Genomic DNA, 24,992 nt, shown 5'->3' on the forward strand with positions numbered 1-24,992 from the left:
AACATAAAATGAAATAACATGAATTTCAATTCTCCCCATACCCCCAGGTCCTGTGACAGACAAAAGCTGCCCTCTGCCTTTCACTGATGTTACTCAGCAAGTTGCCATGAGGAGGTGCCCCGGTCAGCCAGAAGAGCTTTAAGCATGGGGAGGGAGGGCAGTAGAGGTAGGGAGAGAGGAGGGGTGGAGTAGGGGGAGAGTGATGAGTGAGAATTGATGGAGGGAGGCAAGGGAGGTAACTGAGGAATGTGGGATTCAGGGAGGGGAGTGAGGAAGGGGAGAGAGGGGTGGAGTTTAGGGAGGGAGTGCAAGACGAGGTCAGACCTCAGCTCATGACAGCAGAACGCACCTGTTTCATTGCCTCAGTCTGTGTGGTTTCACTGAGTGCTGAGAGTTCCTCAGCTTCTATCTCCACCTCTGTCGCGGCTGACTGATTTTGGGGACGCATTTCGATCGCGGGAATGCTGCCCACCTCGTGTGCCCATCGACCCTTCTCAACACGGATAACTCGAAACCTAGAATCAGATATAATGCAGTGGATGTAAACATCGGGAGTTGGGTGTGAGAGCAGCCCTGAATCCCAGCTCAGTGAGAGACCAGCCCTGAATCCCAGCTCAGTGAGGGACCAGCCCTGAATCCGAGCTCAGTGAGTGACCAGCCCTGAATCCCAGCTCAGTGAGTGACCAGCCCTGAATCCCAGCTCAGTGAGGGACCAGCCCTGAATCCCAGCTCAGTGAGTGATCAGCCCTGAATCCCAGCTCAGTGAGTGAGGGCCCAGCCCTGAATCCCAGCTCAGTGAGGGACCAGCCCTGAATCCCAGCTCAGTGAGGGACCAGCCCTGAATCCCAGCTCAGTGAGGGACCAACCCTGAATCCCAGCTCAGTGAGGGACCAACCCTGAATCCCAGCTCAGTGAGGGACCAACCCTGAATCCCAGCTCAGTGAGGGACCAGCCCTGAATCCCAGCTCAGTGAGGGACCAACCCTGAATCCCAGCTCAGTGAGGGACCAGCCCTGAATCCCAGCTCAGTGAGTGAGGGACCAGCCCTGAATCCCAGATCAGTGAGTGACCAGCCCTGAATCCCAGCTCAGTGAGTGAGAGACCAACCCTGAATCCCAGTTCAGTGAGGGACCAGTCCTGAATCCCAGCTCAGTGAGAGACCAGCCCTGAATCCCAGCTCAGTGAGAGACCAGCCCTGAATCCCAGTTCAGTGAGGGACCAGCCCTGAATCCCAGCTCAGTGAGAAACCAGCCCTGAATCCCAGCTCAGTGAGAGACCAGCCCTGAATCCCAGCTCAGTGAGAGACCAACCCTGAATCCCAGTTCAGTGAGGGACCAGCCCTGAATCCCAGCTCAGTGAGAGACCAGCCCTGAATCCCAGCTCAGTGAGAGACCAGCCCTGAATCCCAGCTCAGTGAGGGACCAGCCCTGAATCCCAGCTCAGTGAGGGACCAGCCCTGAATCCCAGCTCAGTGAGAGACCAGCCCTGAATCCCAGCTCAGTGAGAGACCAGCCCTGAATCCCAGCTCGGTGAGTGACCAGCCCTGAATCCCAGCTCAGTGAGTGAGTGACCAGCCCTGAATCCCAGCTCAGTGAGTGAGTGATCAGCTCTGAATCCCAGCTCAGTGAGTGACCAGCCCTGAATCCCAGCTCAGTGAGACCAGCCCTGAATCCCAGCTCAGTGAGGGACCAGCCCTGAATCCCAGCTCAGTGAGTGACCAGCCCTGAATCCCAGCTCAGTGAGTGACCAGCCCTGAATCCCAGCTCAGTGAGTGACTAGCCCTGAATCCCAGCTCAGTGAGGGACCAGCCCTGAATCCCAGCTGACTGAGATACCAGCCCTGAATCCCAGCTCAGTGAGTGACTAGCCCTGAATCCCAGCTCAGTGAGTGACCAGCCCTGAATCCCAGCTCAGTGATTGAGGGACCAGCCCTGAATCCCAGCTCAGTGAGTGAGTGACAGCCCTGAATCCCAGCTCAGTGAGTGAGTGACCATTCCTGAATCCCAGCTCAGTGAGTGAGTGACCAGCCCTGAATCCCAGCTCAGTGAGAGACCAGCCCTGAATCCCAGCTCAGTGAGGGACCAGCCCTGAAACCAAGCTCAGTGAGTGACCAGCCCTGAATCCCAGCTCAGTGAGTGAGAGACCAGCCCTGAATCCCAGCTCAGTGAGAGACCAGCCCTGAATCCCAGCTGAGTGAGAGACCAGCCCTGAATCCCAGCTCAGTGAGAGACCAGCCCTGAATCCCAGCTCAGTGAGAGACCAGCCCTGAATCCCAGCTCAGTGAGAGACCAGCCCTGAATCCCAGCTCAGTGCGGGACCAGCCCTGAATCCCAGCTCAGTGAGTGAGGGACCAGCCCTGAATCCCAGCTCAGTGAGTGAGTGACCAGCCCTGAATCCCAGCTCAGTGAGTGACCAGCCCTGAATCCCAGCTCAGTGAGTGAGTGACCAGCCCTGAATCCCAGCTCAGTGAGTGACCAGCCCTGAATCCCAGCTCAGTGAGGGACCAGCCCTGAATCCCAGCTGAGTGAGAGACCAGCCCTGAATCCCAGCTCAGTGAGAGACCAGCCCTGAATCCCAGCTCAGTGAGTGACCAGCCCTGAATCCCAGCTCAGTGAGAGACCAGCCCTGAATCCCAGCTGAGTGAGAGACCAGCCCTGAATCCCAGCTCAGTGAGAGACCAGCCCTGAATCCCAGCTCAGTGAGTGACCAGCCCTGAATCCCAGCTCAGTGAGTGAGGGACCAGCCCTGAATCCCAGCTCAGTGCGGGACCAGCCCTGAATCCCAGCTCAGTGAGTGAGGGACCAGCCCTGAATCCCAGCTCAGTGCGGGACCAGCCCTGAATCCCAGCTCAGTGAGTGACCAGCCCTGAATCCCAGCTCAGTGAGTGACCAGCCCTGAATCCCAGCTCAGTGAGTGAGGGACCAGCCCTGAATCCCAGCTCAGTGAGATACCAGCCTGTCATAATATGCACCAGTACATCATGGTGCAGACACACACTGGTGGACACAGGCAGGGACCAATTAACATGTACAAACACCGCAGCCAATCACCAGTTAGAATACACACACTATAAAGGCAGAGGGCACCACGGTTCCCGCTCATTCTGGGTGCTGCCTCTCAGTGTAACAAGAACTCATCCAGCCCAGCACAGACTTACAACACGTGCTGAGAGAATCAACTGGTTCGGACAAGGCTTAGGTCTCTAGTTTAATTTAGCATCATTTAGACCCACAGTCATTGTGTGTTAGTTAGTTAGAAATAGTTAATAAAATTGAGTTGAACCTTTATCAGTGTTGGAAGTGTCTGTTCATCTCTCAAGTCTACACAAGCCAACACATCATGATACCAGGAGTTGAGGAATGCTCGCACTTCTGAGACCTACCTTTCAGTGATCTGCCTTCCACCAGTCTCGCGCCATCCTACAGAATGGATTCCGTTCGCCCGCCGCTGCCTCTCCGCATCGCTAGGAATCTGGGCTTGAACTGGAAACTTTTCAAACAGCGCTTCCAGCTGTACCTCGAAGCCAGGGACCTGGAAGCTGCCTCGGACGCATGGAAGATTGCTCGCTTCCTCTTCACAGCCGGTGACCACGCTCTGCACATTTACAACTCACTCACCTTCGATGAGGGGGAGGACAAATCGAAGTTCAAGACCATAATTCTGAAGTTCGACAGCCACTGCGCGGTCGAGGCCAACGAGAGCTTCGAGAGATACATGTTTCAGCAGCGAATGCAGGGTAAGGACGAGCCTTTCCAGTCCTTTATTACCCACCTCCGCGTCCTTGCGCAGTCCTGCAACTACGGGTCCACCTCCGACTCCATGCTCCGTGACCAGATTGTTTTTGGTGTTCAATCTGAGCCCCTGCTCCAGCAGCTACTAAAAGTAAAGCAGCTCACTCTCTCCACGGCCATTGTGACCTGTGTACTTCATGAACATGCCTCCACGCGCTACTCCTGCATCCAGGCTGCTGAAACGGCGCGGCAAGCCCTCTACGAGGCAGAACGGGTCCAGATGATTAAATCTCTTCAGGCTCTGGATCGGAACGATGGCGGCCATTTCGCGCGCTTTTCGCGGAGTCCCGCACTTACATGCAGCGAGCGTGCTGACATCATGGACCGCTTCGCACAGGTGCGCGCTACGCTGGATCGCCCCGCGCATGCGCGGTGGCGCGATGAACGTCCCGACGCTCCGGCGTGCGGCAACTGCGGCTCCTCCCACTTAAAACGGCAACATCCCGCAAAGTCCCGACGCTGCCTGCAGTGTGGCAAACTAGGCCACTACGCTGCAATGTGCAGATCCTCCATGCCTGCTGTTTCTAGGAGGTTCACCCAGCCCCACAGAGACGTCAGGGCTACCCAGCCTGCCATCAATGAACCTACTCCAGACCTTGATTCCGACTGTGCCTGCAATGACCCACAGGTCCCGTTCCAAATCGGCATCATTACTACGAACAGAATGTCCCCCAAGCATGGCACTGACCCCGTCCACATCCACAGCGTCAGCCAGGATGATGAGTGGTGTGCCACCCTTAAGGTCAACCAGAGTTCGTCGCCCACCTCAGAGACTGAACTTATGAACTCTGTACACATGTGGACTCTCTGAAATGTTCTTTTTCCCATATCCCTTATTGTTGCATTCATTATCCAGTGATTTGTAAATAGATTCGTTGGTTGTTCCAGTTCATGGTAGTCATCTGCAGCAGGCACCTTCCCCTGTAAATAGTCTTGTTCCCTGTATATAGCTTTGTACATATGTCTTCACACCTCACACGTAGCTAGGTACATTCTCCACACACCCACACTATTTATTAGCACATGCCTATATCAACATTTTTTTATAAAAGGGGGGATGTCATAATATACACCAGTATATCATGGGGAAGACACACACTGATGGACATGCACAGGGACCAATCAACATGTACAAACACCGCAGCTAATCACCAGTTAGAATACACACACTATAAAGGCAGAGGGCACCACGGTTCCCGCTCATTCTGGGTGCTGCCTCTCAGTGTAACAAGAACTCATCCAGCCCAGCACAGACTCACAACACGTGCTGAGAGAATCAACTGGTTCGGACAAGGCTTAGGTCTCTAGTTTAATTTAGCATCATTTAGACCCACAGTCATCGTGTGTTAGTTAGTTAGAAATAGTTAATAAAATTGAATTGAACCTTCATCAGTGTTGGAAGTGTCTGTTCATCTCTCAAGTCTATACTAGCCAACACTTCACAGCCCTGAATCCCAGCTCAGTGAGTGACAGGCCAGCGTTGAATCCCAGCTGAGTCAACACCCCACAGTGAGGCAGCGCATACAGATTGGAGCAACATGTAAGAGCAGCCCAGCTGAGGGAAGCTGGTGAAAGGGCTGTGGCTGGGGATTCGAGCTGGGGTTGTATGACCAGCGGGATTGCTGGGATAGAATTCTTCATCCAGACCCCACTTTCTCTCTGGGAAAGTGATTTTATTCATTTCTGAAGGTAATGTGACATGTTGAGAAGGTTGTGAAAGAAATGGTGGGTGGGATTCTCCGACCTCCCACCAGGTCGGAGAATCGCCGCAGCGCCGCTCTGCGCCGGGACACCATTCTCTGATGCGTGCCAAAACGGGCGCCCGCGCATTGCCCCCGGCCGCACGGAGAATCGGCGAAAACGGCCGTAGCGGCGATTCTCCGATGGAGCAGGGATTCACCGGGCCGAATGGGCCGAAGTCCCGCCGGCCGTGACCAGATGTCACGCCGGCGCCGTTCTAACATGGTATGAAACAGCGTCAACTAGTCAAGAGGGGGGAGGTGGGTGATGGTGTGGAGCGGCCCCCGGGGGCTGGTTGATGGCGTTGGGGGTGGGCAGCCCGGGAGGGGGAGCGGCACGGCCGAGTCTGCGGGTGATGTGGGGGAGGCAGCCGGGGCTGAGCGGAGGTGGTCCCACACATCCGCTGCCGGGGGTGGGGGTGGGGGAGGGGGGGGGCCGGGAGGGGGGAGGGGCACACATCCGGGGATGGGGGTGGGGAACGATCGGTGGGGGCAACAACGGCTGCGGGCGGCCCAGGCCCGCCATTGCAGAGCGGATCCAACGGCCCGACGCCATGACGGCTGACACGTGGCTGTCTACCCAACCCTTACCCGTCCTGACGTTTGCCAGACCCCCCACTAAACTGCCGGCACCCACCAGCGGGTAAGTCCAGGGCAGCACACACGGCAGCCCCCCCCCCGGTGAGGGCAATGCCACCAGGCGGTGGCCCTGGCAGAGGGCACGGCCGACGGGTGTCAGGATACCGAGGGGGCAGGGGTGGGTCGCGTGCCGGCAACTGGGCTGAGCATGCAGCCCATGGCACCTGGTCGTGGAGGGGTGTATACCAACGCTGAAACCCTGTCTACACCCACCCCCTACAGATAGTATAATGTTTAGCCATCTCCCAGCGTTGCTGGCTGCCGTGGTGGGGGCCGCTGCCCTGCATGAGGCCCAGTGGGAGCTGGAGCAGGAGTGTGACAGGGAGGAGGCGGAGCCTGCTGTAGAGCAGCAGGCTGCAGTGGGGCACATGCAAGCCGCCCAGGCTGCAGGGCCACACGCCCGAGAGGCGCAGGAGGAGCACCACGCCGAGCTACAGCAGGAGGATGACGAGGAGGAGGAGGCGGTGCCACGGCCACGGAGGCGTCCGATGAGACAACGTGTGTACCGGCCCCGCATGTCCTTCAAGGACCTCCCGGACAGGGTGTGCAGGAGGAGACTCCGGATGAGCCGGGTGACTATCGCCCACATCTGCCACCTGATGGCAGACCTGGCACCACGTGGGACCAGGGGTGGACATGCCCTCCAGTGGCCATCAAGGTGATGGTCGCCCTCAACTTCTTTGCTACGGGGCCGTTCCAGTTGCCGAGTGGAGATCCGTCCAGCATCTCCCAGCCATCGGTGCACAGGTGCATCCGGGCCGTCACCGACGCTCTGTACGGCATCGCGGACCGGTACATTCAGTTCTCTGTGGACCGCGCCCACCAGGATGCCCGCGCAGTGGGTTTCGCCGCTGTTGCCCGGATACCCATGGTGCAGGGGGCGATCGATGGAGAGCACTCCGCCATGCGGCCCACCTCTGAGGAAAGGACCATGTGCCTGAACAGGAAGGGAACATATTCAATGAACGTGCAGGTGGTCTGTGACCACAGGATGATGATCCGGCACCTCTACACCAGGTACCCTGGCAGTGGGCATGACTCCTTTATCCCGGCCCAATCATTCATCCCGGCCATGTTTGAGGGACACCCCCGGCTGTGGGGCTGGTTGCTGGGCGACAGGGGTTATCAGGTGCAGTCGTGGCTGACGACGCCTATCCGGAGGCCACAGACCGACGCTGAGCGCCGCTACAACGATGCCCATGCAGTGGTCGAGTGGTTCCTCCCCCACCACCGACCACCCTCACCTCCCCCACCACCGACCCCCCTCACCTCCCCCACCACCGACCACCCTCACCTCCCCACCACCGACCACCCTCACCTCCCCCACCACCGACCACCCTCACCTCCCCCACCACCGACCACCCTCACCTCCCCACCACCGACCACCCTCACCTCCCCCACCACCGACCACCCTCACCTCCCCCACCACCGACCCCCCCTCACCTCCCCCACCACCGACCACCCTCACCTCCCCCACCACCGACCCCCCCTCACCTCCCCCACCACCGACCCCCCCTCACCTCCCCCACCACCGACCACCCTCACCTCCCCCACCACCGACCAGCCTCACCTCCCCCACCACCGACCAGCCTCACCTCCCCCACCACTGACCACCCTCACCTCCCCACCACCGACCACCCTCACCTCCCCACCACCGACCACCCTCACCTCCCCCACCACCGACCCCCCCTCACCTCCCCCACCACTGACCAGCCTCACCTCCCCCACCACTGACCAGCCTCACCTCCCCCACCACTGACCACCCTCACCTCCCCACCACCGACCACCCTCACCTCCCCCACCACCGACCACCCTCACCTCCCCCACCACCGACCCCCCCCTCACCTCCCCCACCACCGACCACCCTCACCTCCCCCACCACCGACCACCCTCACCTCCCCCACCACCGACCACCCTCACCTCCCCCACCACCGACCCCCCTCACCTCCCACACCACCGACCACCCTCACCTCCCCCACCACCGACCCCCCTCACCTCCCACACCACCGACCACCCTCACCTCCCACACCACCGACCACCCTCACCTCCCCCACCACCGACCACCCTCACCTCCCTCACCACCCCCACCCTCGATCACCCTCACCTCCCCCACCACCGACCACCCTCACCTCCCCCACCCTCGACCACCCTCACCACCCCCACCCTCGACCACCCTCACCTCCCCCACCACCGACCCCCCCTCACCTCCCCCACCCTCGATCACCCTCACCTCCCCCACCACCGACCACCCTCACCTCCCCCACCACCGACCACCCTCACCTCCCCACCACCGACCACCCTCACCTCCCCACCACCGACCCCCCCTCACCTCCCCCACCACCGACCCCCCCTCACCTCCCACAGCACCGACCACCCTCACCTCCCCCACCACCGACCACCCTCACCTCCCCCACCACCGACCCCCCCTCACCTCCCCCACCACCGACCCCCCCTCACCTCCCACAGCACCGACCACCCTCACCTCCCCCACCACCGACCACCCTCACCTCCCCACCACCGACCACCCTCACCTCCCCCACCACCGACCCCCCCTCACCTCCCCCACCACCGACCCCCCCTCACCTCCCACAGCACCGACCACCCTCACCTCCCCCACCACCGACCCCCCTCACCTCCCACACCACCGACCCCCCCCTCACCTCCCCCAACACCGACCCCCCCTCACCTCCCCCACAACCCCCACCCTCGACCACCCTCACCACCCCCACCCTCGACCACACTCACCACCCCCACCACCGACCACCCTCCCCTCCCCCACCACCGACCACCCCCTCGCCTCCCCCACCACTGACCCCCCCTCACCTCCCCCACCACCGACCACCCTCACCTCCCCCACCACCGACCACCCTCACCACCCCCACCCTCGACCACCCTCACCTCCCCCACCACCGACCCCCCCTCACCACCCCCACCCTCGACCACCCTCACCTCCCCCACCACCGACCACCCTCACCTCCCCCACCACCGACCACCCTCCCCACCACCGACCACCCTCACCTCCCCGACAACCCTCCCCTCCCCCACCACCGACCACCCTCACCTCCCCCACCACCAACCACCCCCACCTCCCCCACCACTGACCACCCTCACCTCCCCCACCACCGACCACCCTCACCTCCCCACCACCGACCCCCCCTCACCTCCCCCACCACCGACTCCCCCCTCACCTCCCCCACCACTGACCCCCCCTCACCTCCCCCACCACCGACCAGCCTCACCTCCCCCACCACTGACCACCCTCATCTCCCCACCACCGACCACCCTCACCTCCCCCACCACCGACCCCCCCTCACCTCCCACACCACCGACCACCCTCACCTCCCCCACCACCGACCCCCCCTCACCTCCCCCACCACTGACCCCCCTCACCACCCCCACCACCGACCACCCTCACCTACCCCACCACCGACCCCCCCCTCACCTCCCCCACCACTGACCACCCTCACCTCCCCCACCACCGACCACCCTCACCTCCCCCACCACCCTCACCTCCCCCACCCCCACCACCCTCACCTCCCCCACCAGCCTCACCTCCCCCACCACTGACCACCCTCACCTCCCCCACCACTGACCACCCTCACCTCCCCACCACCGACCCCCCTCACCTCCCCCACCACCGACCACCCTCCCCTCCCCCACCACTGACCACCCTCACCTCCCCCACCACCGACCACCCTCACCTCCCCCACCACCGACCACCCTCACCTACCCCACCACCGACCACCCTCACCTACCCCACCACCGACCCCCCCTCACCTCCCCCACCACTGACCATCCTCACCTCCCCCACCACCGACCCCCCCCTCACCTCCCCCACCACCGATCCCCCCCTCACCTCCCTCACCACTGACCATCCTCACCTCCCCACCACCGACCCCCCCCTCACCTCCCCCACCACCGACCCCCCCTCACCTCCCCCACCACTGACCAGCCTCACCTCCCCCACCACCCTCACCTCCCCCACCGCTGACCATCCTCACCTCCCCACCACCGACCCCCCCCTCACCTCCCCCACCACCGACCCCCCCCTCACCTCCCCCACCACCGACCACCCCTCACCTCCCCCACCACTGACCCCCCCTCACCTCCCCCACCACCGACCTCCCTCACCTCCCCCACCACCGACCAGCCTCACCTCCCCCACCACCGACCACCCTCACCTCCCTCACCACCGACCCCCCTCACCTCCCCCACCACCGACCTCCCTCACCTCCCCCACCACCGACCAGCCTCACCTCCCCCACCACCGACTCCCCCCTCACCTCTCCCACCACCGACCACCCTCACCTCCCCCACCACCGACCACCCCCACCTCCCCCACCACCGACTCCCCCCTCACCTCTCCCACCACCGACCACCCTCACCTCCCCACCACCGACTACCATCACCTCCCCCACCACCAACCCCCCTCACCTCCCCCACCACCGACCCCCCCTCACCTCCCCCACCACCGACCCCCCCTCACCTCCCCCACCACTGACCATCCTCACCTCCCCCACCACCGACCCCCCCTCACCTCCCCCACCACCGACCCCCCCTCACCTCCCCCACCACCGACCCCCCCCCCTCACCTCCCCCACCACCGACCCCCCCTCACCTCCCCCACCACCGTCCCCCCTCACCTCCCCCACCACCGTCCCCCCTCACCTCCCCCACCACTGCCCACCCCCCTCACCTCCCCCACCTCCCCCACCTCCCCACCACCAACCACCCTCATCTCCCCACCACCGACCCCCCTCACCTCCCCCACCACCCTCACCTCCCCCCTCACCTCCCCCACCACCCTCACATCCCCGACCACCCTCCCCTCCCCCACCACCGACCACCCTCACCTCCCCCACCACCCTCACCTCCCTCCTCACCTCCCCCACCACCCTCACATCCCCGACCACCCTCCCCTCCCCCACCACCGACGGTTGATGGTGTAAGCTGGTCTGGTACAAGGCATGGAGGATGATAACAGCCTGCCGTGCGATGGGCTCCGAGCCATACATCGTCTGACAATGTCTGACTCATGGCCACATCAAGACTCTCCACCTGGGTGGACCTTGCACACGGCCCAGACACTGCATCTCATGGCCCTGGCGTACGGCTTGGGGCGGGTTGATGCGGGAGAACCGTGAGGGGGGGCTAAGGGGGCACGTCACACGCATCGGAGCTCAACTTCTATCGCAGTGCCCCTCACACACACTGGCACACAGTCCCCACCCGCATCGGAAAGGCAGCTCACAAAGGTGTGTAATGTGTTGAATAACAGACGTCCTGTACATATGCCCGAGCCCGTTTACCTATCCTGTGCCCTGCACCCGTGCCAACATACTCATCCGTGTCTACCTTTCTGGCCTTACGGGCCCTATGACTACGTCTCGGTGTTCCCCCAGACGGTACAGCAGTGTTGGAACCAACAATTCTACGGACACGTGCTTGTAGGATTAGAATAGCGGTTTTAATATACTTACAACAGAGCCAGCCTGTTAGCCGTTGAACTTTCGGTGAACTGGCCGGCTGACCCTGTGGCACTGATCTTTATACAGCAGCTCCCGAGAAAGGAGTCCTGGGCGGAGCCAAGGGAGCCCAGTACAACTCTCGAGTATTCCCAGAGCTACTCCCCCTGGTGGTCAGGTAATGCAACTGCACTTACAATATAGACACATATATATACAGATTATAATCCCGTGTGAATCACATTCACCACATTCACCCCCTGTGAAAGAAATCGAGTCCAGCCTGGGTGGTCTGTCCGGTGGACGAATTGTTCTTTTTGATCTGTGGAGCACCGGGGTGGCAGCCTCTTGCGGTGGCTGGGTGGGTGTTGAGAGCTGGGGTACGATGGCAGACTCCGGGGCGGGTCGCGTCCGAACTTTATACACCTCTGGTTCGCCCGGAGACTGGGGGCGCTGGGGGCGGGCTGGTTCTGGCGCATGGAACCGGTGGGGCGAGCTTGCGGAATCGGGGGCATGAGGGTGCGGCAGCATAGGGAACGGAGTAAGGGGTTCCTCAGTGGGGGTGGGGGGGGGGCTGGATCCAGCGGGTGCCAGGTCCCAAAGGGATACTGTTGTTGGGTTATGGGTATAGGGTGGATACGTGGGTTTGAGTAGGGTGATCATTGCTCGGCACAACATCGAGGGCCGAAGGGCCTGTTCTGTGCTGTACTGTTCTATTGGGAGACTTGGAGTTTTCTAGACCGGAGGGTCAGTAGGACGGTCTTCCAGACCGTCGCGTTCTCCCTCTCCACCTGCCCGTTCCCCCTGGGGTTGTAGCTGGTAGTCCTGCTCGAGGCGATGCCCTTGTCGAGCAGGTACTGACGCAGCTCGTCGCTCATAAAGGACAAACCTCGCTGTGCACGTAGCTGGGGAAATCGAACAGGGTGAAGACACTATGCAGGGCCCTAATGACTGTGTGGGAGGTCATATCAGGGCATGGGATGGCAAAAGGGAATCGGGAGAACTCGTCGATGATGTTGAGGAAATAAATGTTCTTGTTAGTGATGGGGAGTGGCCCTTTGAAATCGATCGCAAGGCGTTCAAAGGGCCTAGAAGGGCCTAGAAGCCTTGACCAGGTGGGCCCTGTCTGGTCTATAGAAGTGCGGTTTGCACTCTGCACAGATCGGGCAGTCCCTGGTGACCGCTTTTACCTCCTCGTTGGAGAAAGGCAGGTTTCGGGCTCTGATGTAGTGGGCGAGCCGGGTGACCCCTGGATGGCAGAGGTCCACATCGATGGCTTTCAGACGGCTGATCTGCGCGCTGGTGCATGTCCCGCGGGATAGGGCATCCGAGGGCTCGTTGAGCTTCCCCGGTCGATATTTAATATCGTAACTATAGGTGGAGAGTTCGATCCTCCACCGAAGGATTTTATCATTTTTTATTTTGCTCCTTTGCGAGTTGTCAAACATAAAGGCAACTGATCGTTGGTCGGTGATGAGGATGAACCTCCTACCTGCGAGGTAGTGCCTCCAGTGACGAACAGCCTCCACAATGGCTTGTGCTTCCTTCTCGACTGAGGAGTGTCGGAGTTCTGAAGCTGATAGGGTACGGGAGAAAAATGCAACGGGCCGCCCTGCCTGATTTAAAGTGGCTGCTAGAGCTACCTCTGAGGCGTCGCTCTCAACCTGAAAGGGAGTGGATTCATCTACCGCCCGCATGGCTGCTTTGGCGATGTCCTTCTTGATGCAGCTGAAGGCCAGGCGCGCCTCAGCCGACAGGGGAAATCGTGTGGCCTTAAAGAGTGGGCGGGCTTTGTCCGCATATTGAGGGGCCCACTGGGCGTAGTATGAAAAGAACCCCAAGGACCGTTTGAGGGCCTTGGGACAATGAGGGAGGGGGAGTTCTAAGAGGTTTTCTAGCATGCGGTCCGGGTCTGGGCCCAGGACTCCGTTCTCCACGACGTAGCCGAGGATGGCCAGTCTGTTTGTGCGGAAAACGCATTTCTCCTTGTTATAAGTGAGATTTAATTTCTGTGTCGTTTGGAGAAAACGGTAGAGGTTGGCGTCGTGGTCCTGCTGATCATGGCCGCAGATGGTGACATTGTCCAGATACGAAACGTGGCCCGCAGCCCGTACTGGTCTACCATTCGGTCCATTGCTCGTTGGAACACCGAAACCCCGTTAGTGACGCCGAAGGGAACCCGGAGGAAATGGAAGAGGCGGCCATCGGCCTCGAATGCCGTGTAGTGGCGGTCCTCCGGGCGGATTGGGAGCTGGTGGTATGCAGACTTCAGATCCAACGTGGAAAATAGCCGATATTGGGCGATCTGATTAACCATGTCTGCAATTCTAGGAGCGTAAAGCGATTTACGGTCTGGCTATAGTCGACGACCATGCAAAATTCTTCCCCGGTCTTGACGATCACCACCTGAGCTCTCCAGGGGCTATTACTGGCCTCTATGATCCCCTCACTGAGCAGCCGTCGGACCTCCGATCGGATAAAGACCCTATCCTGTAGGCTGTACCGCCTGCTGCGAGTAGCTATTGGCTTGCAATCTGGAGTGAGATTGGCGAAGAGAGGAGGGGGGGAGATGCGCAGCGTGGCTAGGCTGCAGATAGTGAGTGGGGGCAGGGGCCCGCCGAAGCTGAGGGTGAGGCTCTTGAGGTTGCACTGGAAATCCAGGCCTAATAAGAGTGGCGCGCAGAGGTCAGGCAGGACATAAAGTTTAAATTTCGAATAACTAGCGCCTTGAATTGTGAGCGTAACGACTTGGATTTGGACTGAGTGGGAGCCCGAAGCGAGGGCGATAGTTTGGCTCACAGGAAAAATAGGAAGCGAACAGCGTCTTACCAGCTCTGGGTATATGAAGCTCCCGGTGCTCCCGGAGTCAAAGAGGCATGGCGTGCTGTACCCGTTGATCTGGACCTCCGCCATCGAACTTCGTAGGTGCTTGGGGCAGGATTGATCTAGGGTGACTGCATTGAGTTGCGGGCCGCGTGGTGAGTGCCCGGGGATGTCGTATTCTTCAGATGAGCTTTCTGAGCATGGAGATGCAGATGGGGCCCGTGGATCGCACGTGGTGAGCAGCGAGGAAGGTGGCGGCCCCCATGAGTCGCACGTGGCCAGCCGCATGGTGGGGGTTTGCCAAGATGGCGGCCCCTATGGATCGCAAATGGTGGGAGGGGGCGGAGTCGGGGCGTAGGCCGCAGCGTTTTGGACCCTGCGGGCCTGCTGGTGTTGGGAGCGATTTGTTCTCTCTGCAGGGGAGTTAACAACTGGGGCTCTTTTTGCGAGGCACACTCTGGCATAGTGGCATTTCTTCCCGCAGCTGCTGCAGGTCGTGGATCGGGCTGGGCAGTGCTGCCGCGGGTGCTGGCTTTGGCCACAGAAATAGCAGGCTGGGGCAGCTGAGTAGCTGGCTGGGGCAGCTGAGTAGCTGGCTGGAGCCGCTGAGTAGCTGGCTGGAGCAGCAGAGTAACTGGCTGGGGCAGCAGAGTAACTGGCTGGGGCAGCTGAGTAGCTGGCTGGAGCAGCTGAGTAGCTGGCTGGAGCAGCAGAGTAGCTGGCTGGGGCAGCTGAGTAGCTGGCTGGAGCAGCTGAGTAGCTGGCTGGGGCAGCAGAGTAGCCGGCTGGGGCAGCTGAGTAGCCGGCTGGGGCAGCAGAGTAGCTGGCTGGGGCAGCTGAGTAGCTGGCTGGGGCAGCAGAGTAACTGGCTGGGGCAGCTGAGTAGCTGGCTGGAGCCGCTGAGTAACTGGCTGGAGCAGCTGAGTAGCTGGCTGGGGCAGCAGAGTAACTGGCTGGGGCAGCAGAGTAACTGGCTGGGGCAGCAGAGTAACTGGCTGGGGCAGCAGAGTAACTGGCTGGGGCAGCAGAGTAACTGGCTGGGGCAGCTGAGTAACTGGCTGGGGCAGCAGAGTAACTGGCTGGGGCAGCAGAGTAACTGGCTGGGGCAGCAGAGTAACTGGCTGGGGCAGCAGAGTAGCTGGCTGGGGCAGCCGAGTAACTGGCTGGAGCAGCTGAGTAGCTGGCTGGGGAAGCAGAGTAACTGGCTGGGGCAGCTGAGTAGCTGGCTGGGGCAGCTGAGTAGCTGGCTGGAGCAGCTGAGTAGCTGGCTGGGGCAGCAGAGTAACTGGCTGGGGCAGCTGAGTAGCTGGCTGGGGCAGCAGAGTAACTGGCTGGGGCAGCAGAGTAACTGGCTGGGGCAGCAGAGTAACTGGCTGGAGCAGCAGAGTAACTGGCTGGAGCAGCAGAGTAGCTGGCTGGGGCAGCAGAGTAACTGGCTGGGGCAGCAGAGTAACTGGCTGGGGCAGCTGAGTAGCTGGCTGGGGCAGCTGAGTAGCTGGCTGGGGCAGCAGAGTAACTGGCTGGGGCAGCTGAGTAGCTGGCTGGGGCAGCAGAGTAACTGGCTGGGGCAGCTGAGTAGCTGGCTGGGGCAGCAGAGTAACTGGCTGGGGCAGCAGAGTAACTGGCTGGGGCAGCAGAGTAACTGGCTGGGGCAGCAGAGTAACTGGCTGGGGCAGCAGAGTAACTGGCTGGGGCAGCAGAGTAACTGGCTGGGGCAGCTGAGTAACTGGCTGGGGCAGCTGAGTAACTGGCTGGGGCAGCAGAGTAACTGGCTGGGGCAGCAGAGTAGCTGGCTGGAGCAGCTGAGTAGCTGGCTGGAGTAGCCGAGTAACTGGCTGGAGCAGCTGAGTAACTGGCTGGGGCAGCAGAGTAGCTGGCTGGGGCAGCAGAGTAGCTGGCTGGGGCAGCAGAGTAACTGGCTGGAGCAGCTGAGTAACTGGCTGGGGCAGCAGAGTAGCTGGCTGGGGCAGCAGAGTAGCTGGCTGGAGCAGCTGAGTAACTGGCTGGGGCAGCAGAGTAACTGGCTGGGGCAGCAGAGTAGCTGGCTGGAGCAGCTGAGTAGCTGGCTGGAGTAGCCGAGTAACTGGCTGGAGCAGCTGAGTAACTGGCTGGGGCAGCAGAGTAGCTGGCTGGAGCAGCTGAGTAACTGGCTGGGGCAGCTGAGTAACTGGCTGGAGCAGCTGAGTAGCTGGCTGGAGCAGCTGAGTAACTGGCTGGGGCAGCTGAGTAACTGGCTGGGGCAGCAGAGTAACTGGCTGGGGCAGCTGAGTAACTGGCTGGAGCAGCTGAGTAGCTGGCTGGGGCAGCAGAGTAGCTGGCGGGGGCAGCAGAGTAACTGGCTGGGGCAGCAGAGTAACTGGCTGGAGCAGCTGAGTAACTGGCTGGGGCAGCAGAGTAACTGGCTGGGGCAGCTGAGTAACTGGCTGGAGCAGCTGAGTAGCTGGCTGGGGCAGCAGAGTAACTGGCTTTGGCAGCGCGGTAGCGGGGGGGGCCGTGCGGCACAGGCCTGGGGGGATTGTTGGTCGGGGTTCCACGATGAGGTCGCAGGGTCCGCGGGAAACAAGGTGAGGCTGCGGAAGGAGACTTCCATAGTGGTAGCAGCCTCCACAGTAGTATCTAAGTCCTGGGCCCCCTTTTCTAGCAGTCTTTGGCGCACATAGTTCGATCTTTGGCCCGCTACGAAAACGTCCCGCACAGCAAGCTCCCTATGTTCAGCCGCGGTAACGGCCTGATAATTGCAGTCATTGGAAAGATTGTTCAATTCCCTTACAAATTCGACTAGCGTTTCTGTAGGCCGCTGACGGCGAGTCGTAAACACGTGTCGTGCATAAACCTCGTTAATGGGCCTAACGTACATTTTGTCCAATATTGCCAGAGCTGCGGTGTAAGAACCGGCCGGATTTAGCTGTGTGGAGATTCTGTGGCTTACCCTCGCGTGCAGTAGGCTGAGTTTTTGTTCCTCCGTTGTTCCGGCGGTGCTGGCTTCTGCCAGGTAGGCTTTAAAATATCTCAGCCAGTGGGAAAAAAATTCCTTAGCCTCTGCATCCTGTGGGTCGAGTTCTAGGCGTCTGGGCTTGAGGGCTGCTTCCATGGTTTTCTTCGACTGTTTCCTAAGTATATTAAATTGTTGGAACCAACAATTCTACGGACACGTGCTTGTAGGATTAGAATAGCAGTTTTAATATACTTACAACAGAGCCAGCCTGTTAGCAGTTGAACTTTCGGTGAACTGGCTGGCTGACCCTGTGGCACTGATCTTTCTACAGCAGCTCCCGGGGGAGGAGTCCTGGGCGGAGCCAAGGGAGAAGTCCCGTATAACTCTCGAGCATTCCCAGAGCTACTCCCCCTGGTGGTCAGGTAGTGCAACTGCACTTACAATATAGGCACATGTATATACAGGTTATAATCCGGTGTGAATCACATTCACCACAGGGCACATTGCTGTATACTCACCCTGGCTGCCCTCAGTAGATCATTGAGCTTTTTGCGGCACTGCTTGCCAGTCCTGGGTGTCAACGCGATGGCACTGACGGCCGTGCCCACCTCCCTCCACAAACGCCGGGCCACATTGGGTGGGACCCGCCGGGTGCAGGGTTCAGACGCCCGACACTCTGCCGTCGGAGCAGAGAATCGCGCCCAAAGGCTTTAAAATAGAGGCATGAATTCAAAAGCAAGAAAGCGATGTCAAACCTTTATAAATCATTGGCCTGAGCTGGAGTGTTCTGTTGAATTCTGAATAACCAGAATTGAGGAGGGTGGACTGAGGATTTACCAGACTGATACCAGGGAGGGGGGATATTAATAACATGGAAAGTAGATAAGGGGAGAATTGACTGAGGTGTTTACAATCTTGAAGGGGTTTAATGGAGTAAATAAGGAGGAATTGTTTCCACTTCTAGAGGCACAGATTGAAAATCATTGGCAAACTAACAAAACGGACGGTCGAGGGGAATTTTCTTGCCACATTTATCAATGCCTGGACCCAGAAAAGGAGATGTTACATTTCCTTAACTTGATGAGCACAGATGTTATCAGCAACTTAATGACCAACAGCACCAAATTAGCTTTGGTTAGAACACCTCTATGGTACCATATCCAGAGTGAGGCGTCTGGGACAGTAATCTGAGGAAGTATTTTGAAGGGGAATTAGTCAGAAAATCCAGAGGGGGCTCTTTTTATTTTAAATGCAGCAAGTTGTTAGGACCTGCAATGCTCTGCCCAAAGGGTGATATGGGCAGATTCAATGATTTGGATAAATACTAGATGCGGGAAAAACATGTTGGGAAACGAGTATGGGAATGGGACGAATTGGATAGCTCTTCCACACAGCCAGCACAGACGTGATGTTCCGAGAGGCCTCCTTCTGCACTGTATCATTGCATGGGGTCAGTTCACCAACATCAGTCGATATTCAGGCTCCCGCAACATCAACTCGAACACCAACATTTGTTGTCTAACTGGCACAGGCTAGCGTTACTATTGTACCTGCCCACAGAGAGGACGGTGACCTCTACCCCTTGATCCCTGACCTTGGTCTCTTTGGCTCGTCTGCATATCTGCAATGCAGTTCTCTTCCTTCCATGTTGGCAGTTTAGACACGCTGACCTGGCACTTCCGGCAACCATAGAGTGCACAGTGTGGTGGTGAGGGTGCTCGGGAGGAACTTTTGTCAAAGACAGTTCAGGGAATAAAGGCCTGGAATTGAAGAACAAGAACAGCATAGGGTTAGATACAGAGTAAAGCTCCCTCTACACTGTCCCCATCAAACACTCCCAGGACAGGTACAGCACGGGGTTAGATACAGAGTAAAGCTCCCTCTACACTGTCCCCATCAAACACTACCAGGACAGGTACAGCACGGGGTTAGATACAGAGTAAAGCTCCCTCCAGAGCCGGCTCAAGGCACCGGCAACTCGGGCAGTCGCCCGGGGCGCCATGTGCTGGGGGGCGCCAGAGACTCGGGTCCCGCGCATGCGCAGTTGGGCCGGTGCCAACCAGCGCATGCGCGGTGGCCGCCCTCCCCCAAGGCGCCCCCGCTCGGTCCGCCCCCCCCCCCCGGTCCGCCCCGCTCGGTCCGCCCCGCTCGGTCCGCCCCCCCGCTCAGTCCGCTCCCCCCCCCGCCCCCCCCTCGGGTCCGCCCCCCCCCTCGGGTCCGCCCTCCCCCGCCCCCCCCTCGGGTCTGACCTCCCCCGCCCCCCCCTCGGGTCCGCCCTCCCCCGCCCCCCCCTCGGGTCCGCCCCCCCCTCGGGTCCGCCCCCCCCCCCCCCCCCTCGGGTCCGCCCCCCCCTCGGGTCCGCCCCCCCCCCTCGGGTCCGCCCCCGCCCCTCGGCCCCGCCCCCCCACCCCTCAGCCCCGCCCCCCCGCCCCTCCGCCCCCCCCCCCCCGGCCCCCCCCCCCCCCCGCCCCTCGGCCCCGCCCCCCCCGCCCCTCGCCCCCCCCCCCCCCCCAAGGGCACCGAAGTTCAGCTTGCCCGGGGCGCCAGCAACCCTAGGGCCGGCGCTGGCTCCCTCTACACAGTCCCCATCAAACACTCCCAGGACAGGTACAGCACGGGGTTAGATACAGAGTAAAGCTCCCTCTACACTGTCCCCATCAAACACTCCCAGGACAGGTACAGCACGGGGTTAGATACAGAGTAAAGCTCCCTCTACACTGTCTCCATCAAACACTCCCAGGACAGGTACAGCACAGGATTAGATACCAGGTGGCAGTGCCAACCTGTGCCAAGACGCAGTGCCAGGGGCTGCGCCTCGTCGGAGCCTCATGGGGGTGGGGGGGGGGGGGGAGTGGAATTCATTGATATGGGGCGGGGGGTGGGGTGTGGACACTTGTGGGGGGAGGGTGGGGGGGGGGATGGCGTGCCAGCGATGAATGTAGGGTGGGGAAGAGGAATGCCGGCGATGAGATGATTGTTGGGGGTGGGGGGGGTGGGGTGGGGTGGGGGGGTGGGGTGGGGTGGGGGGGGGGGGCAGTCCCCGATAATTCCATGGTGTGGGCTGGGGGCCGTTAGCGTGCAGTACTGATCTGGGCACCAGTTGGTGCTTGGTGCCCACATCTCTGTGGTGCCAGTTGCCGACTCAATCAGGCCAGTGTGACGCCAAAACTACATCCTCTCATTTTCCTTTCTTCAAAGAGGCTCAATATTTGGAGAGAAAACTGGTCTGTGCACCTGGAGAGTTTCAGACCACTTTTCAGTCTGGGCCTGACACTGACAATTCCTGGTCAGATTACGCCCATAATTTGGGAAGAGGCATTTTCTTAAAACACGAGACAATGTGCGTAACTAGTTCAAATCCAGTGGCCTAATTCTTATTTTATTATTGACAAGTTATAGACCAATTGGCTATTTTCCAACAATTGGCTACGGTGGGCTTTCAATTTGTAAGGTGTAGGAATGGGGTCTCGAGAAGCCATTTTGGGGAAGGACAGGCAGAGACACAGAGAAAGGCAGAGAGAGACGTGAAGAGAGGTGCAAAGAGAAAGATGTGGGTGGCGAGGGGGATAGAGAGATGTTTAGGGGAGGCAGATAAGAAGAGAGGTGGAGAGAGAGCTGTTATCGATGTTTTTACAGAGTGATGAGTTCACAACCTGGTTGAAGAAGGATGGTGAGAAGTCTGTCCAATTGTTAAAGTTAAGCTTTCTCTTCTCACTGTTAATTACTGCTAATTGCTGTTAATTGACACTACTTTTTTTATCTTTCTGACTTATCAATTAATGACAAATTCAACATTTAAAGTGTACCTTCTTGCCATATGACTAAGTCTCAATAACCTGATGTGATTTACGATTGGAGGGGTTATTACGAAGAAATGAATCCCATAAATCTTTGTAGATAAATAAAAAAACACTTCCACCACGCTCTAGAATTCATTCCCTTCCCCTCTCTGCCTCTTTTTCTTTTGCTTTAACATGTTCAATAAAACATACCTCCTTGGCCAAGCTTTCACTCACCAATGCAAATATCTCCTTATTTTTGTTGAATAATTGTTCCTCGAGATGGAACTGTTTAAAGTGTATTTGCATACTGCGTACACTGAACATTTTCAGAGGCAGATGATAACTATCAATAAAAGGCTTGTTGAGATAACTCACGTTGGGATCCTTCTTCTTTCTCACCTGGGTAATGGAGATTTCACCTGTTCATGCTCCTTCAGCAGATCTTTGAGCGCCTCTACGTTAGCTGAACAGCACAAAGACAGAAGGTAACATCAAGATAAATTACAAACATACAAGCAAAGATACAGGTAAAGACGATCTGGATCACTCATCATTTCCCTCACAATCTTGTGACGTCTTGTGTAACACAATCTAAGCACTGCCCACCCTCCCCAAAACCACCTCCTCTCCTGGGAGAAGGGGAGGAAAAAAGCAGTTAAAACCCCAACCCAATTTTGGGAGAAAAAATCTGGGAATTCCTTCTCTAACCCATTTGGGCAAGTGAAATTAATCCAGAAGTAAACTCTTGCTCCAAATTCCTGGAAGTATGTACCCTCTTGTAAGGGGTGAAGTCCTGCCAAGCCATAAACAGGTTGATCCCACACTTGGAGGAATTCAGCTAATAAGCTACGGAAGTTCAAAAGAGACTTTGCTCTGTAATGTGGGAGGATTCCTGTTTCACAATCTCCACTAGAAACCCAATCACCTTGGTTTATGCTGAGGCCGCTGATAGCAGCTTCGGGTATTGTAGAATGCAAGAGTTGTCGGCGTCTGTGGATTGGTGAAGACAGATTTTCCAAATATGCGCCTCCAACGTCCAGAGGGACAAGGGCAGTGGGCACTTGGGAATCCAATCACCCCATTCATGTCACACGGACGGACTTCGCCATATGTCAACCATCACTCAGTCAGAATTCTGGAACTCCCAACCCAACATCACTGTGGGAGCATCGTTACTATGTGGACTGTGGCAGGTCAAGAAGGCGGCTCATTACACCTCCTCAGAGGACAACTAGGGATGAGAACAGATGCTGAAGTTGCCACTGACACCCACATCCCTACATTAAATTTTAAAACATTCAACCAGAAATCCTTTTTGTGATCACTTTTCCAAGTTAGATACCAGTCAGGAAGAACACTTGTTTGACCCAAGGCAGATCCATGCATCCCCTTCACAGAATCCAACTTTCAGACGTTAATGCTGGGTTTTTGCAACGGATTTGTAAAATACTAAATGCCAAAGTTATTGACCCTGCTCGAGTTTGATAGCACTGAGGGTCTTTCTTGGCCATTTCACAGGAAAGTTAAGAGTCAATGACGTTGGTGTGGGTTTGGAGTCACATAAAAGCCCAGAACAGTTAATGGCGGTAGGTTTCCTTCACTAAAGGACGTTAGAACCTGGGCTTTTGCCACAATTTGGCAGCTCAATCGTCACTCTTTCTGCGATAAGCTTTTTATTTCCCAATTGTAAAAAACTAATTCAAATTCTCAAACTGACCTGGTGTGAATTTATCTCACATTCAATGGATTATTAGTCTGAGATCATAACCAATATGTAGAAATGGAAAATGCCACATTGACACGTCAAATTGTGTTCCTTTGTTGCTCAGCAATACAGAAAGAGTTTCTCCCTCTATCTAATCCATGTTATATCTGACATCAGAATATTTAATGGGAAAGTGTAGAGGGAGCTGCTCTCTCTATCTAACCCCGTGCTGCACCTGTCCTGGGAGTGTTTGATGGGGACAGTGTAGAGGGAGCTTTACTCTGTATCTTACCCTGTGATGCACCTGTCCTGGGGGTGTTTGATGGGGACAGTGTAGAGGGAGCTTTACTCTGTATCTAACCCCATGCTGTACCCGTCCTGGGAGCGTTTGATGGGAACAGTGTAGAGGGAGCTTTACTGTGTATCTAACCCCATGCTGTAACCTGCCCTGGGAGTGTTTGATGGGGACAGTGTAAAGGGAACTTTACTCTGTATCTGACCCCGTGCTGTATGTGGGCTGGGAGTGTTTGATGGGGACAGTGTAAAGGGAACTTTACTCTGTATCTTACCCTGTGATGCACCTGTCCTGGGGGTGTTTGATGGATACAGTGTAGAGGGAGCTTTACTCTGTATCTAACCCCGTGCTGTACCTGTCCTGGGAGTGTTTGATGGGGGCAGTGTAAAGGGAGCTTTACTCTATATCTAACCCCGTGCTGTACCTGTCCTGGGAGTGTTTGATGGGGGCAGTGTAAAGGGAACTTTACTCTGTATCTTACCCTGTGATGCACCTGTCCTGGGGGTGTTTGATGGATACAGTGTAGAGGGACATTTACTCTGTATCTAACCCCGAGCTGTACCTGTCCTGGGAGTGTTTGATGGGGGCAGTGTAAAGGGAGCTTTACTCTGTATCTAACCCCGTGCTGTACCTGTCCTGGGAGTGTTTGATGGGGCAGTGTAGAGGGAGCTTTACTCTGTATCTAACCCCGTGCTGTAGCTGTCCTGGGAGTGTTTGATGGGAACAGTGCAGAGGGAGCTTTACTCTGTATCTAATCCCGTGCTGTACCTGTCCTGGGAGTGTTTGATGGGGGCAGTGTAGAGGGAGCTTTACTCTGTATCTAACCCCATGCTGTACCTGTCCTGGGAGTGTTTGATGGGGGCAGTGTAGAGGGAGCTTTACTCTGTATCTAACCCCGTGCTGTACCTGTCCTGGGAGTGTTTGATGGGGGCAGTGTAGAGGGAGCTTTACTCTGTATCTAACCCCGTGCTGTACCTGTCCTGGGAGTGTTTGATGGGGACAGTGTAGAGGGAGCTTTACTCTGTATCTAACCCCGTGCTGTAGCTGTCCTGGGAGTGTTTGATGGGAACAGTGCAGAGGGAGCTTTACTCTGTATCTAATCCCGTGCTGTACCTGTCCTGGGAGTGTTTGATGGGGGCAGTGTAGAGGGAGCTTTACTCTGTATCTAACCCCATGCTGTACCTGTCCTGGGAGTGTTTGATGGGGGCAGTGTAGAGGGAGCTTTACTCTGTATCTAACCCCGTGCTGTACCTGTCCTGGGAGTGTTTGATGGGGACAGTGTAAAGGGAGTTCTATTCCTCTAAAATAGTCCTGCAGATGGTCTCCGAGCTGGAGCAATGGTTCAATAAGTGCAGGGGAGATTTGCGTTCTATCTTTTCCAATGGAGTGTGAGGATAGAAATTAGGTCAGAGGATGGACTCCTCTCTCTCGTAGGAGCTCACCTTCATTCTGAATGATGCATTGCACAATCTGCCCAACCGTGTCCTGGTTCGATTTACAACTTTCTTGAACATCTGCGAACAAAGGTGACCGCAGAATTAAGAATTTGAGAGAAGAACAATTTGGATTTTTAAAAAATAATCTTTATTGTCACAAGTAGGCTTACATTAACACTGAAATGACGTTACTGTGACAATCCCCACATTCCGATGCCTGTTCGGGTACACTGAGGGAGAATTCAGAATGTCCAAATTACCTAACAGCACGTCTTTCGGGATTTGTGGGAGGAAATCGCGGGAATCGATGTGGTCGTTGGGCCGTTGGCAGTGGCCCCCCCGGCGATTCTCCAGCCCGCGATGGGCCGAGTGGCCGCCCGTTTT

The 24,992-nt window shown here is 57.8% G+C and overlaps 1 protein-coding gene across 4 annotated transcripts in view; it reads right to left on the reverse strand.

Moving 5' to 3' along the window:
* The window catches only part of LOC119965425 (RELT-like protein 2), a 66,636-nt gene that overhangs the window by 3,704 nt on the left and 37,940 nt on the right, over positions 1–24,992 (reverse strand). For 3 of the 4 annotated variants that reach the window (XM_038796196.1, XM_038796195.1, XM_038796192.1), the window contains 4 exons: positions 24,615–24,686; positions 21,572–21,635; positions 18,941–19,150; positions 350–515 (listed from right to left, as the gene is read on the reverse strand). In XM_038796196.1, coding sequence (XP_038652124.1) covers positions 350–515; positions 18,941–19,150; positions 21,572–21,635; positions 24,615–24,686 — 512 coding nt within the window. The remainder of the gene's footprint in view (positions 1–349; positions 516–18,940; positions 19,151–21,571; positions 21,636–24,614; positions 24,687–24,992) is intronic. The other variant, XM_038796193.1, reaches the window with a different exon arrangement.

Source organism: Scyliorhinus canicula, chromosome 4 (genome assembly GCF_902713615.1).
Source record: "Scyliorhinus canicula chromosome 4, sScyCan1.1, whole genome shotgun sequence".
Taxonomy (NCBI): Eukaryota; Metazoa; Chordata; class Chondrichthyes; order Carcharhiniformes; family Scyliorhinidae; genus Scyliorhinus; species Scyliorhinus canicula.